Raw genomic sequence first — 16,196 nt, 5'->3', positions numbered from 1 at the left:
TGCTATTGTTTATTTTTTCCCCGAGGAGCACTCAACTCTCATCTAACACTCTGAGGAATTTTATAGATATGTGGAAGAAAAAAATCCCAACAACAACAAGACATCATGAACTGCTGTGAAATAAGAAAAATATGATGTGGGTCAGTCAGTGCTGGGGATTTAAGGGATAATGCTTTGTAATTGGTAAACAGGGTTTTCATACAAGAACAGTGGGTGCACTAGGTCACAAATTCCTGGATCCTAAACTACAGCAGGAATGGAGAACTTGTGTCTGTATGTCACTCTCTAAAAATGAAGTGAAAATTAAACTAACAGGGTCACAGACTGCAGAGACGCTGCTGAAAATGGGCTTTTACTGTAGAAGACAGACATTAGTGGATTGCACTTGAAAATTATTTTCCTACATTTGTTTTATTTATTGAAAATAAATTGTATTTTTTGTAACCTATTTGTATTATTTTAGAAATGGCAAACATGCTCCCAAAGCCTTGAAATCCTCATACTGTGCAGTAAAACACTTTCCATTTTAATGATAAAGTGTTATTTTCTCCTATGCTTAATGTAAGCACAGAGTCCAAACAGCCCCAGAGAAAAGATTTCCCCTTCAGCTAACAGTAGCCGAGCTTTTCTTGGCACCCTCCCCCTTCAGCTTTGAGGAGGGAGACATGCAAATTTATCTCCTGGAGGGGGTAAAAACTGCCTCATACCAAGCGTTTTCAGAGTCAGGCACAACTTCACAAAGTCACAACAACAAAGGCAAAAGGAAGGGAAAGTATAGTCTGAGCTTGAACTTTAGGACAAAATGCATGTTTCCATCTAGCCATTGCGTCTAGGGCTTATGTCTGCGAGTGCTGACTGAGGCTAGAGAAAATAAGGAGGACTGTGCCACCTTTGTTGGACAATATTTTGTCCTTATCACTGAACCATGGGGAATCCAGTGAAGACATAACACAGGTAATTTTTGGGAAATTAACTATTTACCATGGAGCATAGGTTTTATAGCTGTTCTGTTATAAATATAGTCTAAGATCAACAAAGTTGTGGGGTTTATTGTTTTGTTTTGTTTTTTCCAGCTGGTTAGAATTTCTGTAAATTGTGTTAACCAAATATATACCAGCATAGGAAAAAAAAACAACTTTTTTTCACTGTTATTATTGTGGCTGTTGCAGGTCAGTAATGATTTTTGAAATTATGTTAATAAATGCTCCACATCGTCCTATGCGAGCCGAGCTCTAATATCGTGTTTGACAGCTCTGAGCAAGTGTTTGTCAAGCTCACCATACTTCAGTTGACCTAAACCGGAAAATGTTAACAAAAGCTGTAATTCTTGTGTTTTTTAAAAAGTGACAGAAATGTCTTCTTAAAAATGTAGGATTGTTTTACAAGCCTTAATAGGGATCTGTTGCTTAATTTCACTCTGACGGTTTTTCCGTTACTCAAAACGAATATGTCGGTTAATGTGGGTTTTATTTTGACATTTTAAACGGGATGTGTCAGCGTTAATATGACGCTCCTGTCTGTGGGTCGATCTCGCCGTTCGCCCTCCGCTGCTGTCGTCTGCTCGGTTGTAACAAATGCTCCGCTATAGGTGCCATCGAGAAACCGTCGAACGACAATAACTTGAACTACTCCATGGCAAATATCGTTTTCTCTTCTAGTCTCCCCACCACTCTTTAAAAATTCCGCCTAAAAAGAAAAAGCGTTCTGTCCCCTCTTTTGGGTTTTCAGCGGACGTAAGTAACGTTAGCTAACCGCGCTGTTAGCTTCCTGTGAGTGTTAGCATGTTATTAGCTAAATGCAGTGAGTAACGTGGCATTGTCTAGCTAAATAATAAATAAAACACACTAGCTATAACGTTGTTGTCAGTAGCATTCTTACTGTAAAAAAAACTTTGTTTTTGTAAAACATGTTGGTACTGGGAAAACATTGTATATTACTGTGTAACTTCCGCGGACACTAATGCTAATGTTCGCCATTAATTGAAAGCGAGCTGTTACAGTAACAAGGAATTTGACTCTGAAGTAATTGGTAATAAATGCTAAGTTGTAGTTAAACGTGGTTTTAAGGGGTAGCATGATAAATAACACGGGGCAAGAGATAATTGCTAATCAATTTATTCAAACCTGCTAATCTGGCCATCATTGCATCAGTTCCGGTGGTTGGTTCTCAGACTAACAATTCACACATTAAAACCACCTCAATAAAAAACACAGATTAAGTACAGCATGTAAATACTTTTTTCTGTATCAGTGCTTTATGCGGGTATTCGTTAACTCGAGCTTACAATTCCCTTTTGTCAAATGGCGAAAAATATGGAAATCAGGGATTGCCTTTCTATTCTAGATTATCGTGCTAATGTGTGTAGTCATAACATAACCCAAATATCCATTTGGAGCCAGGAAAAACCCCAGTTTCCTCTACAGATTTACAGATTTGATTGTACTTTGGAGTACCGCTGGAACATGTGTTAGCAGGGGAAACAATTGACTGATCATTGACTGAATCTGCTGTGCCTCACGTCCTCATCTGCCCCTTTGCAGGTGTACAACAACTACCCAGAGGATCTAGGGGCAGCTCTATACCGAGAGCCATTTGACTTCAACGCCGAGCCACCTTGGGATCCTAGCTGATAGTGGACGAGTTCATCCCAGGACTCATCCATGTGAGTAAATGAGCTGTAGAATTTATGTATCCACTTTAATTGAAGGGCTGAGAAAAATCTCATAGCAAAAACGTTGAATGTGTGGTACAGCATTTGTGTTTGTATGGTGAAGAATTATTGCAGTTCCACGGTAACTGTCATGTCCTGACAAAAGGAGTAAACATTCAGCATGTCCCAGATCACTCAGTTATTTTAGATCTACTGTTTCAGATCTATTTTCAGCACTTGTATTAAAATAACAGGACACTGTTCTGGACTGCTTTTATCTGCAGTGGCTTTGCTGTTAAATTTGTTTTCAGGAACGGAGGGAAATAATCTGAGCTATAACCCAACTAATATGCATGCATTTTCCTTGAGATTATAGCTGGGTTGGATTGTATAGTGTATGTTTTGTGAACCGTACGGTAACCCTTTTAACACCATCAGTTTTTTTACAAGGAAGATAGAACAAGTGATCCAGTTAAGCATTTTCTAAGTTGCATAAGGTCTTGGTTCATTTTCAAAGAGATATTAGTGTTCAGCCTTGTTCCATTGTGTTTTTAACCAGCGTTTGAGCAGTGATTTTATTTTAATTATTTTATTTAATTTTTTTTTTATTGTACACCACAGCAGTCATTGTTGGCATATTGCTATTCTCCCCATATAACCTTTCTACATCTGGTCTGATCCAAACCACCATGACTGGCTGGAGTACTGTGCAACAGTACTGAAAGTAAAGTTGTGGCACAGATGCCGCCAGTATTGTACCTTTGTTAATGCCATCAAACGGAACATTTTCGGGTCACCGGCTTAGGGATTAATGGCGATTGTAAGGGGTAATTGATGATAAAGTAAATGAACCCTGTGCCCCAGACTATGTGTTTTCACAGCGGCTTTTAGGAAGAATAGGCCTCTTCCACAAAGCTATCCCATAACGCAGAACCTGTTCTCTGCTCTGATTGGACGCCCATTGAGTTGAAAATGACTTCAGTTCAGGATTTCAAAAGAGACGTTTAGGTTTCAGCAGCAGACAACATCATGGAATATGCATTATCCAAATGTGATTTTTTTGATGCTGAACTTGGTCCTCTATGATGGCTTTTCTCTTTTTCTTGTACAGTTTGTTGCATAAGTCTAGGACCCCAGGGGCTCGAGAGGGAGCGAGCAAGACCACTTCGCACTAGCCACATTCTTTATGCCTGTTGGATTTGAAGAAAACGGTTGAGAGGATGAAAGGAATTGCTGATGAACCGCAGTATTCTGTTGGCCTGCTGGAGGGAGGCATGGCCCTCTGTGATGTTATTGACAATCACATTTATGAGCAAACACTGGTATGGGCTTCACCTTTAATAACATGTACTATTTCTTAATGTTTTAATATTGTCTCAAAACCAACAATTCTATTATAATGCATCAATAACTAAAGGTGGTTAATTGACATACAGGAACACTTTTGTTTATGCTTGTATTGTAGATTAATGGATGTACAATTTTAATGTGTTTTTGACTCTTCCACACCTGTTTGTTTCCTTCTTCTCCAGTCTGAGAAGAATGCATTCTTTGTAGCAGATCTGGGAGTCATAATGAGGCAGCATGTTCGCTGGCGGACCCACATGTCCCAGATCAGACCATACTATGCTGTCAGGTGCAATAGCAGCCCAGCTGTGATTGAAGTCCTTGCTGCCCTTGGCACTGGGTTCATATGCACCAACAAGGTACTCTTTGACAGTGTGTTTTTGTCATTAGGGCTTTTCCCTGCTAAATATAAAAGCACATTTTGCACTAGTGTAGCTCATCAAGCTGACCCGTGTTTCATAAGGCTGAGGCCCTGGTACGAATTCACCCTAAGGCTATTTACTGCGTGTCTTTCCAAGATCTTTAAAATATTTTTAAAAGCACCACCAAGTGGTCACCACATGTCAATGCCCACCTTGTAAACATTGTTTAATAAATATTTGTCTATAATGCATCTGCTTGATGGGCATGGTAAGATAGATACAGGAGATCTGTTACACTTATTTCAAATTCTATTTTCTTTCTTCTAGAGCAGCTTTGCCTGATTCAAAGTTGAAAATAATCCTTATTTATCTTATATTTGGCTTTGGAGCGGCCCCTCAGTTAAGCCGCCGTCTGACAATGGATTGACAAAGGTTGGGACAGCAGGTGGATTAGATTTCTATGCTTACAGCCAGAGCAATGATCCTGAGATGATCATTTAAAGGATATCCTCAGAAGAGTAGAAAAAAACTGCTTAGAGAATAACCTTCTAGCTCACAGTTCTTTGTACATACACTGAACATTTCAAACTTTAGCTAAGTGTAATATAAGCAAAAGATGACAAAAAAGCATAATAGGTTCCCTTTAATGGAATATTGCTTTGTGTGTGTATCTTTGAAATTCAGTCTGAACTGGAATTGGTGCAGAGCCATGGTATTCCCTCTGAAGATATCATCTACAGTGGTGTTTGCAAACAAGTTTCCCAGATTAAATATGCTGCTAAAAATGGCATTGACCTCCTGGTGTGTGATAATGAAGCAGAGCTGCGCAAGATTTCTCGCTGCCACCCCAATGCCAAGTAAGTTTTCGATAAGCATCAGTCCAAGTGCCAGTGGGTATGTTAAGCAACTGACCTTGTTATCAGTCCATAGTAATTATCTGTTGGTTACACTATCTACCGTCATTCTGATAAGAAATCAACCTGCAAAAACTGTATGGTTCTGTGTAGTTTACTGCTCTGGTTTTATATTATAGATTAATCTGGATTGTTTGTTTTCCCCAAAACAGTAACCAAGTTATCTGTTTCCTCTGTGATAATTTAGGCTGCTGCTACAGGTGTCAACGGAAGCGTCAAACCCGGACGATGACATGAGCATGACATTTGGCTGTTCGCTCAAGGACTGCAGGCATCTGCTGGAGAGTGCTAAGGAGCTGGGTGTGCAGGTAGTTGGGGTCAGGTAAGGACTGCAGGAAGGAAATGAAGAGAAATGCAAATACAGGTTTTGTACTTAGACCACTGCAAGGATGGCACATTTCTCTTGAACAAATTATTTAGTCAGTTTGTCTGTAAAATGAAATTTAAACGTTAAGTTGCCAGTTTGATCAGCGACTACCTCTTTTACTCCTCAGGTCTCACATTTCCACCTCCTGTGACGATGACCAGGTGTATGTTCATGCTGTTTCCGATGCCCGTTGTGTCTTTGATATGGGGGTATGTGATATTAAATGATGCATTTTATTTGCAGTCATCTCTATGACTGTCATTTGCATTTCTGTTGAATGCACTTTTATGTTTTGGATGCTCCATAAACACAAGGTACTTTGTATAGACCCAAGTTATTAACAATTTTCTGTCTGCTTCAGGAGGAAATTGGCTTCAGCATGAAAATCTTGGACATTGGAGGCGGATTCAGCGGCTCTGAGGCCCAGCTGGAACTGGTCAGTGCATTTCTATCTGATACTGTTAAAGACAAGCCTTATACATTTGTAGCTGTAGTAAGCACCAGCTGAACAGTAAGATAAATGTCTGTCTTAAATGTTGAGAATATTCTAATATAGATTCATGTTTTACCTGCTCACTGTGAAGCTGGATTTAAACTACTTTTCAGAGACATGTGGGGAAAAAAGGAAGGAATATCTTAATGTTAATTGTAACGGCTTCTGTCATCTCTTTTGCAGATTAATACTGCAGTCATGTCTATGGTGGACCTATACTTCCCTCCATCTTCAGGAGTTTCCATCATTGCTGAGCCTGGCAACTTCTTCGTGTCCTCTGCTTTCACACTGGCTGTCAATGTCATCTCCAAGGAGGTGGTGGCACGTGATCCCCAGGACCAGGAGCATGGTTAGTGGCAAGATACTGACTTAGGAACTATAATGATTGTGAAGGACATACTCTGTAAAAACTGCATTCAAGCAGTACACAATGCATTTTCATGCAGAAACCAGTTTTGTACAGCTTGAAAAGTATTATTACACTGGGAATTAGCAGTGCAGCTATGAATCAAACAGTAAAATGAAATTCAGAAACATTTCTGCCCTCTTCTGAACAGATCTGTCTCCCAATGAAGAGCCAGCGTTCCAGTACACTATGAACGAAGGAGTGTATGGATCATTTGCCAGCAAACTCTCTGAAACACTGATATCTGCCCCAACTGTTCACAAGGTGAGTCTCAAAGATTCTCAATGGGTTAGTATACACTTACTGGACAATTTAATAGGTGCCTGGGCAGTGCCAGGTTGGACCACTTTTATCTACAAAACTGTTGCATAGATTTAACAAGGTGCTTGAAACATCTGCAAGACATTTTGAGCCATACTGACAAGATCACAGCAAGCAGTTTCTGGAGATCTGTTGGCTGCAAATTCATAATGCAGATCTCCTGTTCCACCACAAAGGTCCTCTGTTGGATGGATGGATGGATGGATGGATGGATGGATAGAGAGACAGACACATCCATCCATCCAGCCAACAAAGGACCTTTACCTAACAAAGGGCCCGTTGAGTGTGTAACCACAACACAGAATGCTTTCTCTATACTTCTCAATGTGTATAGAATAGAATAGAATTCAACTTTATTGTCATTGCACATGTCACAGGTACACGGCAACGAAATGCAGTTTGCATCCATCCAGAAGTGCTTTAGCCATGATATAGATATATTATACGCACTTTGTTATTATTAAATTAGGAACAACACCTTAATCAGCTACTACCCACACATATACACACTGTAAAATAACTAAAATAATCACCTTTATTGCCTTATTAGCAGAACACTTCCCTGGATGTACCGGTGTTCAGCAGCAGCTTGTGGGGTCCCTCTGGAGATGATCTGGACCAGGTAGTGGAGCACTGTCTTTTACCTGAGCTCAACATTGGAGACTGGCTCATGTTCACACATGCTGGCTCCTATAGTCTGGGTCAACCACTGTGCTCCTCCACTGACTCACCACCACCCCCTGTGTACTACGTCATCTCGTCTAGAGACTGGTAAGTTTGGCAGTGAAGGAGAAAATCTTTCCTGTGCAAGAATGTGGAGGTTATGGTCCTTGATTCCTGTTTATTTTCATTCACCAGGTTTGAGATGCAGGACACTGGTGTTACCAACGAGACTACACTTAAGAACTTCTCCCTGGTCCCGTACTTCCTCAATTCCTGCCAAAAAGAGGCTGCACTGTCTGTCCCAGCTTAGGAAACATCTGACTGGGACCAGAAGTCTTTTCACTTCTCTCACTTGTTTCTGCTGCTAGCTTCCTTTGGTTCACATTCCACTGGGGTCAACTCCCCCAGTAGTGCTTGAAATTGCCTGGACCAGACCAAATTCATCTCACAGACCCCAGTGCACAGCGCTTCTATGTGGTCAGCCCTGGAAACCCTCAGTAGGTGTTAATTAGTATGCAACAAAATGGATGAGTCCAGAAAAGACAGTTTGGGGGCTCCTCTTGAACTACAGTTTACACCCCTACAGTAGACACCAATACTTTTAAATGATTATATTTGACAGATATTATTATTCATATCTCCTTTGCTGTTGTCAGTCTTGTATATTATGTGTATTCTTGATTGAAGCAGTGTATTTAAAAAAAGAAACACTTCTGAGATTATATGGAAAGTTTTGCCAAAAGATTTGTATTTCTGATTTTGATTTGTTGTGTAGTTTTTTCGTGTCTGCGCAAAGGCTAGAATCCATTATTACATTGAAAAAGTGGCATCTTCATATTAAATTGAGAGCTTGGAGCATATCTTTGCTGTACATAGAAAATGTTTGGCGTTACCGTGGCGTCAGTTTCTGGAAAATGATTTGAAAGCTAAAGGGTTAGTGTCCTTAAATAAGCTGGTGTCTGCGTGCTTTTCCAAAGTGCTGAGTGTCTTGCTCCCAAGCAGGTGAGTGTTCTGCTACCCAACAGCCAAGCAGGTTTTATTAGACAGCATGTGCTGCAGATGGAACACAGGAAGTGCTGGTGGACAATGAATCGGCTCACACTGAAAATGACATTGTTTCTTTACAAAAAATGATTTAAAAGACTACTGCAAGTTCTATTTCTACTCATATAGTTTGAAAATATTCTTCCAACATCTGTGTTGAAAGAATATTGCAGTATTTCCTGACACCAAGTATACTTGCATTGTGTGTATCATATCTGTGAAACTGTCATAAATCTGTTTTAAGGCATGATAAATTATCAGGCATTTGCCTGCTTTTAACGTGTAGCTGTGCTTGTCTAAATGAAGAGTAATAAACACCCCACTGACTGGACTGTGAATCCCAATGTGTGTGTCTTATCAGAAATGGATAAATGTTAGAAATTGTAACTTCCGACTGTATGCATAGATAAAATTGGTACCCCTCTGTTAGTTTCACAGCCTGATAATTTTATACAGTTATCATGTGATGAGCTGAAGGGAGATACATTTTCAGGTATTAGAAGCATGTGGGAACCACAGAAAATATTTTAAATTACAACTCTTAAAAAAATTAATCTAGACAAATACGTTTAGGTTTATTAAGGAATTCTGTGTTTTGTGCAAGAAAATGTGCAAAAATATTTTAAACTGATTGTCATGGCACAAAATAACATTTAAAATTTTTTGGTCAAATATCACTGACAAAAAAGTAAACTTAGTAACATTTAAATACATAACTTCTCAGCTTATCCTAATGCAGTAGTTAAATGTAAACACTTTCATTATCTCGTTTATATTCAATTAGAATGATTACAGAACAGCAGTATAGCAAAGTTTAACAGTGTTGCACAATAGCCCTTTCATAAGGTGACGTAAAAAACATCTACAGTCTTCTGTGCACTGAGACTGAGTCAGTCTCAACAGCGTAGCGCATCTCATTTGGTTTCACAGTGGGGTTTGTTTGGTTTTTTTATTGTTGCTGAAGAAGATACTGAATGCAGCGAGGTCAGCAGCGTCCCCTCATCGCTGCCAGGTGTCTTCGGGCATGCTTGGCCAGGTGGTCGCTACGCATGAAGCGGCTGAGGCACATTGGGCAGGCAAATTTTTTTTCTCCCGTGTGGGTTCGGCGATGGCGGGACAGCTCATCGGAGCGAGCGAAACGCCTCTCACAGCCCTCCCACTTGCATTTATAGGGTTTCTCACCTGTTGGATAGTGGAGGCAAGAATGAGAACTTTTCTAAACATACTCCGGGTAAAACATTTGCTTTCATGACTAGAAGATCACACTTGTGCCATTTGCTTAAAAACTGCCATAGGATTAAAATACATATGCGTTATATTAACATTTAATTAATTTATCTCTTACCTGTGTGCGTCCTCATGTGGGCTTTGAGATGAGAGCTCTTGAAGTAAGTCTTGTTGCAGTTGTCACGGGGACAAACGTGATTGCGTGCACGGGCTACCTCTGGCTGCTGTGGGACACGTCTTTGCTCCGATAAGGTGCGATGAGGTGCCGGGGCAATGGCAGCGAACTTTGTTCCACCATTGGTCACCGGCGCTGGTTGAATGTAGACAGGAGGAACAGGCGGCTGAGGGACAAGGAGCATGACGGGACCCTTTGCCACCTGACCCCCTACAAGGAAGACCTGAGCAGAAGAAGCCGTTTGTCCTTCTTGTTTGTGCTGCAGCTGCAGTGGCGTGTGCACCATGGTGATTGCTGGCAGTAGGTGTTGCTGCTGACTGTGTGAGTTTGTGACAGCGTTCTGCACAAGAGTGGCCGAAGAAGAGACAGGAACAATGTGGCAGTAGACAGGCACAGGTGAGACCAGATCGTCTCCAGCTGGGACAGACTGAAGCGCATTTTTATTTTCATCTGAGCCTAAAAGGCTTCCTGGGTTCTGTCTGGACTGAACAACAATTGGGGACGTCTCAGTGCAAGCTTGTGTTGTAACAGTCTCCTCAGAGTCTCTGCTATTCAGCCCATCTTTACAGTTCACATCAGTTTTAGAGTCCAGCATGTGAACCTGAACGACCTCCTCCTCCTTTGAGACACAATTAAGGTTGGAGGAGCAGTGGAGGCCATCTGCAGTGTGACGAATCACACTGGTGCACTGGAAGCTCTGCTGAGCAGCGTGTTTGTGCAGAGACGTCGCTTGTGTAGGTCGGTGAGGCTTCAGAGCTAGAGCTGGACCTGGACAGGTCGTCTCAAAGTGGGGTGGGCTGCATGGTGGTGTCATACACTGAGAAGAAAAGTCACATTATCAAAGTCAGTAAAGTTGTCTCTTCTGTCCTAATACATCTACATTTACTAGAATCACGTAGTTACGTAGAAACCATTTCATCCTAAACAAGGATCCCTTACAAACAGAGAGTCCTGCAGCACAGCAGAACTGGTGGTGACCTGGTCGTCCTCTGAGGAGTCTGAGGAGGGAGACAGAGGTCTGTAGTGCCTCACCCTGAAGTTTCTTGACTTCCAGTGCTTAGTCATGGACATCAGAGCCCGCACAGCTTCCATGTCACCTGCACCCATGTCAGTTGGCTGGGATTCACCCTGGACGTCTGAGATGTGACAGTGGTGCTCCTCAGACTTCATCGTGCAACTCTGGGAAAGACCAAATTAACTGTCATTTAAATTCATAACATTTCACACAACGTAATCCATCAATGATAGCCTTCACTAAAAATAAATAAATAAATCACCTACGATCAAATTTACACTATGACCATTATCTCAGGGCCTTAAAAGTTTTGCTATTTGTCGCCATTTACAGAATACGTGAAGTAGCATGAGAGATAAGCATGATCAGCTGCTGCTCATCAGCGCGGTTGCCCTTTCACCTACTTTGCTCGGGGACAAAAGCAGCATGTGTGGTGGTTACAAAACAGACACACAACACCTACTGTAAGAACTCCTCCCTGGCCCGGATCACCACACACAAGCTGCACCCACCATCATACTCCTCAATAACTATTGATGAAGCCCACCAACCAGACTGTCTGACTGATTAGCTGCTGACAACCACTTTATCAACGTGTTTCTACGCGAACATTAAACACGTAAGAAGAAAAGAAAATACCATGCTTAACCGTAAATATGACGAAGCTAACATTTACTTACATATATGTATGAGTGCGTCAAGTGTTCAGGAAACAGGTTTAATCCCTAGATGCGCGTCCACAAGTCTCGTGCTAACAACTTAAGACCAGGCAAGTATGTTTCCTAGTTTCTTCCACAGCCTCGTTTCCATTCATCGTTTCAAATGCGGTGGGGGGAACAGATGGGCGTGGCCCGAAGCCGCTCCCAATGGGACGCAAAGGTGTGTTTTAGGGTAGACCAATGGTGCGGGGGCACTGTGCGTGATCAGGGGCTGAAGGCACCGTGGAGACTGCGTGGTACACAACAGCAAGGGAGTGTGAGAAAAACCCCACCCCCCAACCCACACACCCACCTTGCAAATAACTGGCGTTTTTAATAAGTAACTTTGCCCTGACGAGCAGACGCTCACCATCTGTCCTGACTAATCATCACTATGACACTTGGAGTGAAGACAGTGAGAAAAGATGCTCATTATCAGATAGCAACAGGTAGGTAATTGATATAGCACTTGTAACTACTTAACAATCTTCAGATAAATGTATCTAAATGAAGCTACTGTTTCATTAAAGTAGAGAGGCAGGGCCATGGATAAAGGGGGGACCGGGTAGTTTCTAATATCTCCTAATAATATATCTTCTTAATTCATCCATGAGTGGAAAATTATGTGGACAAGTGCTTCAGACCCCCCCAACCCCCTTTTGTATAATGTTCATAATATAAATTCACACAGTAATTTGCCCCTAATTGTTTTCTTTCTACAATTATTCATTACCATTAATGTCATTCAGAGTTGTAACAAGATTACATTTTGTTAGCTCCAGTGTCTTGTGTGTAAATCACATCCCTACTTTGGTGCAAGGCAGCTGTGTTTGAATCATTTCACCTGACTGGAAGAAGGTTCAGATAGTTTGGTGCTTAAAGCAACAACAATATATTTAACATACTAGTCAATGACGTGAATAGGCTACATCTCTTGAGTCATTTTTTGTTTTTTATTTCTTCTCAAATCTCCCCCAAAATAGATATATATTAATCTGACTGCTGTTTAAATTAGCAGACCCTTGTCTTTTGTGGGAGGAAAGAGGTCAGCCAACAGGAGATGGCCTCAGCCAGCCCTGTGGATTAGGTAAGTGTCAGCTGTCTAGACCTTCCTGCACAGCACAGAGAACCGGGACAAAAGGCCGGTTGTAGACACACAATGGGGAAATACACACACAGACACACAGCCCATTTGACTGTGTCTGGCATTGTTGGGATGTTCCTCAAAAGCATATTTGCTGGAACAGAATAAAAGTGTGACCATGCAATGCATAAAGATTTCATTCATAACTTTCTCAAGCTCCCTGAAACTCGCATCCAGTGTCTCAGAACTATAAAAAATATGAATTAATTATTTTCTGATCAGTAATCCAACTTATAGTGCATTGCAACTGGCCAATCCACAGCTCATCTACACAAACCATGTTTGCATGTTGAGTTTATTGCAAACAATTTAAAGATGAAAGATGGGGGGAAAATAATGAAGACTTCTGTTGTACACAGGGGTCTTCATTATATTAGAAATGTATGATAAATGTGGTACTCTCTAAGATGGGTGTACTTTGTGATTGACAAGCAGCTGCTGCATGGGCATGCAGTTCAATTCCACCTCATCCTTGGTTTGCAAAACAGCTCAGCTTAAGTGAGAGGTTATGGCATAAAAGAGGATTCTGTGGCATGTTGTTGGTCTTTAACCAATCATAGAATAGCTCTTTAGAGCAGAGCCTCACAACATGTGTATACAGTTGTGCAAGTGTTACGACCAGTGCTTCATTCATGTTATGACCTGACCCCTAGATGGCAAGTGACAAATGGATAACTGGAGTTTGTTAGCAGGGGTGATTTCCACTTCGACTAGATTACCAAGGACTTGGCGTTCTCTTTAGATGTTTCAGAAATGGATGTGTTTCTATGTCCAGAAAGAGACTACTCACTACGTCTGTTTATTCACCAGCCATATAGAGACCAATATAATGCCATGTAAGCTGTGCAGAAATCCATGATTTTGTGTAGGTTGCGCACAGAGTTTGTGCAAAATCCTTCGCCGCTCAGCACCCTTCTTGAAATCTCCAGGCAGTCTTTAATGGGCAGTTATTCTGAACCATTATAAAGTGAACTTGAACTTTAATGGTCACCGGTCAAATCAGGTGAAAACCGCTTAAAATAGTTTGACGACTGTGCCCCAAATAAAGCACCATCTTATCTCTGCTGGTGTGGGATTTTCTCATAGATTACATTTCAGGACTGGCTGAATCCTCTTTCTCTCTTTTTATATAGTTTTTTTTGGTTTGTGCAGGCGAGTGCATGTTAAGAGGTAGAGCTACATTCTGTCCTTCCCTAGTCCTGCAAAGATATGCTTCTGCCAGCACTAAGAGGAGTTATTTTAAACTCATACTCTTCAGCTATTGATCATGTTACCCCAGGCAGCTTGTCTGGGTTCACTGATGAAAACAGCCTAGTTTTAAGGTGTAACAACTGGAAAACCTCTAATTATACTGAGTAGGATATCTTGTCTCTAGTGTCTCTGTGTGCAATAAAACTTTATTCATTGAGTTAAATTTGCAGCCTAAAATGTGCACACTTCCTAAATCCCCAAACCCACTAACCTTTCTCTGATGATAATGCAGTTTTCTGGCCCTGACTCTTTGTACCCATATTTAAGAACTCCCGGGGTCATTTAATAACCCAGCACCCTCCTACCTAAAAATAGCTCTGGTTTGTTTGTCTACACGCTTAAAAAAGGGTACAGGGTGTTTTTTTGGAGCAATGGCCTTGGCTTCAATAACCTCTGTGTTGAACTCAGTAAACACAGATAAAACTTACGCTCTTCTCTCATCTGGTTGGTTGATGTGGTGCATACAAACTTGAAGGAGAACGTATGATCGGATAATCTAGTGAAAATATGCTCACATCTGCACTATTTCCCCTTATTTTAATAACATGGTTTAAATGTTTGCGAAATCAACAGTCATTCTTCACAGACGCTCGTCTAACACAAAGGCCACTGTAAGACTTGTGTGACTCGCGTCTTCTTCTTTATGTTACAACTGACATTTTAGGAAACATTTGCTCGGTCGAGCTGCAGATAAAGTGGACTGCAGGCCAGGGTAGGACAACATCCATGTGGGTCATTTTGAGTCAGATGGTTGCATTTCTCTTCGCGAGAGCTGAGTGGAAACTTGTGCTGTACTTTGCAGATAAAAGAGGAACCTGACTTGGGGCAGAAGTGCAAGTCTTTTTTCCTCAACATGCTTCAATGGAATTCAGCAGGCAAACTCTTATTTTCAGTTCCAGCTTTGAAGGGCGATTCTCCATGAGCTTATCAGAATGCATAAATATCCTGAAAAAACTCTGCAGAGTTTGTGTGTTAGCAAATAATCAGAAGAGCAGTGCAGGAAGGACAGCTGTCATTACTACAACTGTCTCACATTATTATCAAAGGTAAACCATGCCACCTACTGGTGAGATAAACTGCAGTTTTGTGAGATTGTACATGTATAACAAAAATATGAGTTGAAAATCATTGTTTTGCATAGGCTGTTTTCATTTATTTATTTGTCTTTTAACAATGCATTTTTTTTGGAGGGGACAGGAAACACAAAATCTATATTTCAGAAAATTGGAAAATTCAAATCTTATCATTTGCACCATGCACTGAGCAGAGGTTCATTCACCCCTCCTCTCCCTAATGTGGCCATCTCTTGACTATAGCTCCTCTGCTCACATCCAGGACATGCATGGGTCAAGAATTAAGCTCTGCTTAAACTATAGTTTCCTTTTGACAATGTTACATAATGGTAACGTTGTGCTTAAATTAGAGTCTTCTACGTTTTCTTTCTTTCAAACAACAGAAAATTATTTCCTTAACTCAACAGGGCTTAAATAGACTGGGAATACCGCACTAACACAGTTTTCCATGGGAGGAAGATCAGCTGTGCACAGACTCCCAGTGGTCTTCCATTTATAGAGCTCAGGTTTTAGGTGGTTCAGTTTGAAATATAAACCAGTGTAAGAATAGCAGCAATGATCTGAGGGTCATGATTTTTTTTCACTTTCTTTAACATCTGTTTCATCTCTGCTGCCACAAGGACAGATACGACTAATGTGGTATGAGGAGAAGAAAAGTGGAGTTCCTGCTTCATACACTCAAAATTAAAATATGCCCAAAACGCTGACTTTAATTTGATATAATGTAAATCTTACAAGTAATTTTGTTACATAAGTGCTATGTCCAAAATAATAGCACAATGACATTTACTTGATTAATGTACATTCAGTTTATACCAAGTATATTTTTCTTAATGATTAGATATTTTTAAAAGATAAACATTTCATTTTATATATTTCAGTTGCATCTTAATCAACATTATTGCTATGATTGAATACATTTTTAATGTATATTTACTTTTACTTTATTATACAACAGACATTCCCCTGTAGTGAGATGGATATTCTTTTTAATGTTACTTAGATACTACTTACATAAATGCGTATTAACTTATTTACTTACATTT

General features: G+C 40.7%; 2 protein-coding genes and 1 long non-coding RNA gene across 9 annotated transcripts; 2 read left to right on the top strand and 1 right to left on the bottom strand.

Moving 5' to 3' along the window:
* Positions 1-725: 725 nt before the first annotated feature.
* Positions 726-8,898, top strand: LOC116315284 (antizyme inhibitor 1). Of its 3 annotated transcripts, none has more exons than XM_031733547.2 (12): positions 726-954; positions 2,541-2,662; positions 3,762-3,972; positions 4,183-4,356; positions 5,044-5,216; positions 5,461-5,595; positions 5,768-5,849; positions 6,002-6,076; positions 6,317-6,482; positions 6,691-6,803; positions 7,411-7,631; positions 7,719-8,898. In XM_031733547.2, the coding sequence occupies exons 3-12, from the start codon at positions 3,871-3,873 to the stop codon at positions 7,831-7,833; spliced, it is 1,356 nt and encodes a 451-aa protein (XP_031589407.1). In that variant the 5' UTR covers positions 726-954; positions 2,541-2,662; positions 3,762-3,870; the 3' UTR covers positions 7,834-8,898. The 3 variants fall into 3 exon arrangements, with proteins under 3 accessions (XP_031589407.1, XP_031589408.1, XP_031589406.1); XM_031733548.2 differs by lacking the exon at positions 726-954 and adding an exon at positions 1,457-1,733 and having other exon boundaries at positions 7,414-7,631; XM_031733546.2 differs by lacking the exon at positions 726-954 and adding an exon at positions 1,457-1,733.
* Positions 8,339-11,822, bottom strand: LOC116315260 (Krueppel-like factor 10). 5 transcript variants are annotated; one of them, XM_031733508.2, is made up of 4 exons: positions 11,665-11,822; positions 10,909-11,148; positions 9,913-10,786; positions 8,339-9,749 (listed from the first exon to the last, which is right to left on the bottom strand). In XM_031733508.2, exons 2-4 carry the CDS (start codon positions 11,137-11,139, stop codon positions 9,553-9,555), a joined length of 1,302 nt encoding a protein of 433 aa, XP_031589368.1. In that variant the 5' UTR covers positions 11,140-11,148; positions 11,665-11,822; the 3' UTR covers positions 8,339-9,552. The 5 variants fall into 5 exon arrangements, with proteins under 5 accessions (XP_031589368.1, XP_031589371.1, XP_031589370.1 ...); XM_031733511.2 differs by having other exon boundaries at positions 11,002-11,148; XM_031733510.2 differs by lacking the exon at positions 11,665-11,822 and adding an exon at positions 11,448-11,534.
* Positions 11,823-11,986: 164 nt separating this feature from the next.
* On the top strand, positions 11,987-15,866 carry LOC120442842. Its single transcript, XR_005614977.1, has 3 exons — positions 11,987-12,131; positions 12,698-12,769; positions 14,880-15,866. It is a non-coding gene; the product is annotated as an uncharacterized LOC120442842 (long non-coding RNA).
* Positions 15,867-16,196: the final 330 nt, after the last annotated feature.

Source organism: Oreochromis aureus, linkage group 11 (genome assembly GCF_013358895.1).
Source record: "Oreochromis aureus strain Israel breed Guangdong linkage group 11, ZZ_aureus, whole genome shotgun sequence".
Lineage (NCBI taxonomy): Eukaryota > Metazoa > Chordata > Actinopteri > Cichliformes > Cichlidae > Oreochromis > Oreochromis aureus.
This window is presented reverse-complemented; position numbering and strand designations above follow the sequence as displayed.

Bases quoted from the DNA above. Each gene is read 5' to 3' on its own strand.
- LOC116315284 (XM_031733547.2), top strand. From the start codon at position 3,871: ATGAAAGGAATTGCTGATGAACCGCAGTATTCTGTTGGCCTGCTGGAG. The intron at 5,596-5,767 runs GTAAGGACTGCA...TTTACTCCTCAG, and splicing joins GTGCAGGTAGTTGGGGTCAG to GTCTCACATTTCCACCTCCT. The intron at 7,632-7,718 runs GTAAGTTTGGCA...TTCATTCACCAG, and splicing joins GTCATCTCGTCTAGAGACTG to GTTTGAGATGCAGGACACTG.
- LOC116315260 (XM_031733508.2), bottom strand. From the start codon at position 11,139: ATGAAGTCTGAGGAGCACCACTGTCACATCTCAGACGTCCAGGGTGAA. The intron at 10,787-10,908 runs GTAAGGGATCCT...TTTTCTTCTCAG, and splicing joins TGCTGCAGGACTCTCTGTTT to TGTATGACACCACCATGCAG. The intron at 9,750-9,912 runs GTAAGAGATAAA...ACTATCCAACAG, and splicing joins CCACATGAGGACGCACACAG to GTGAGAAACCCTATAAATGC.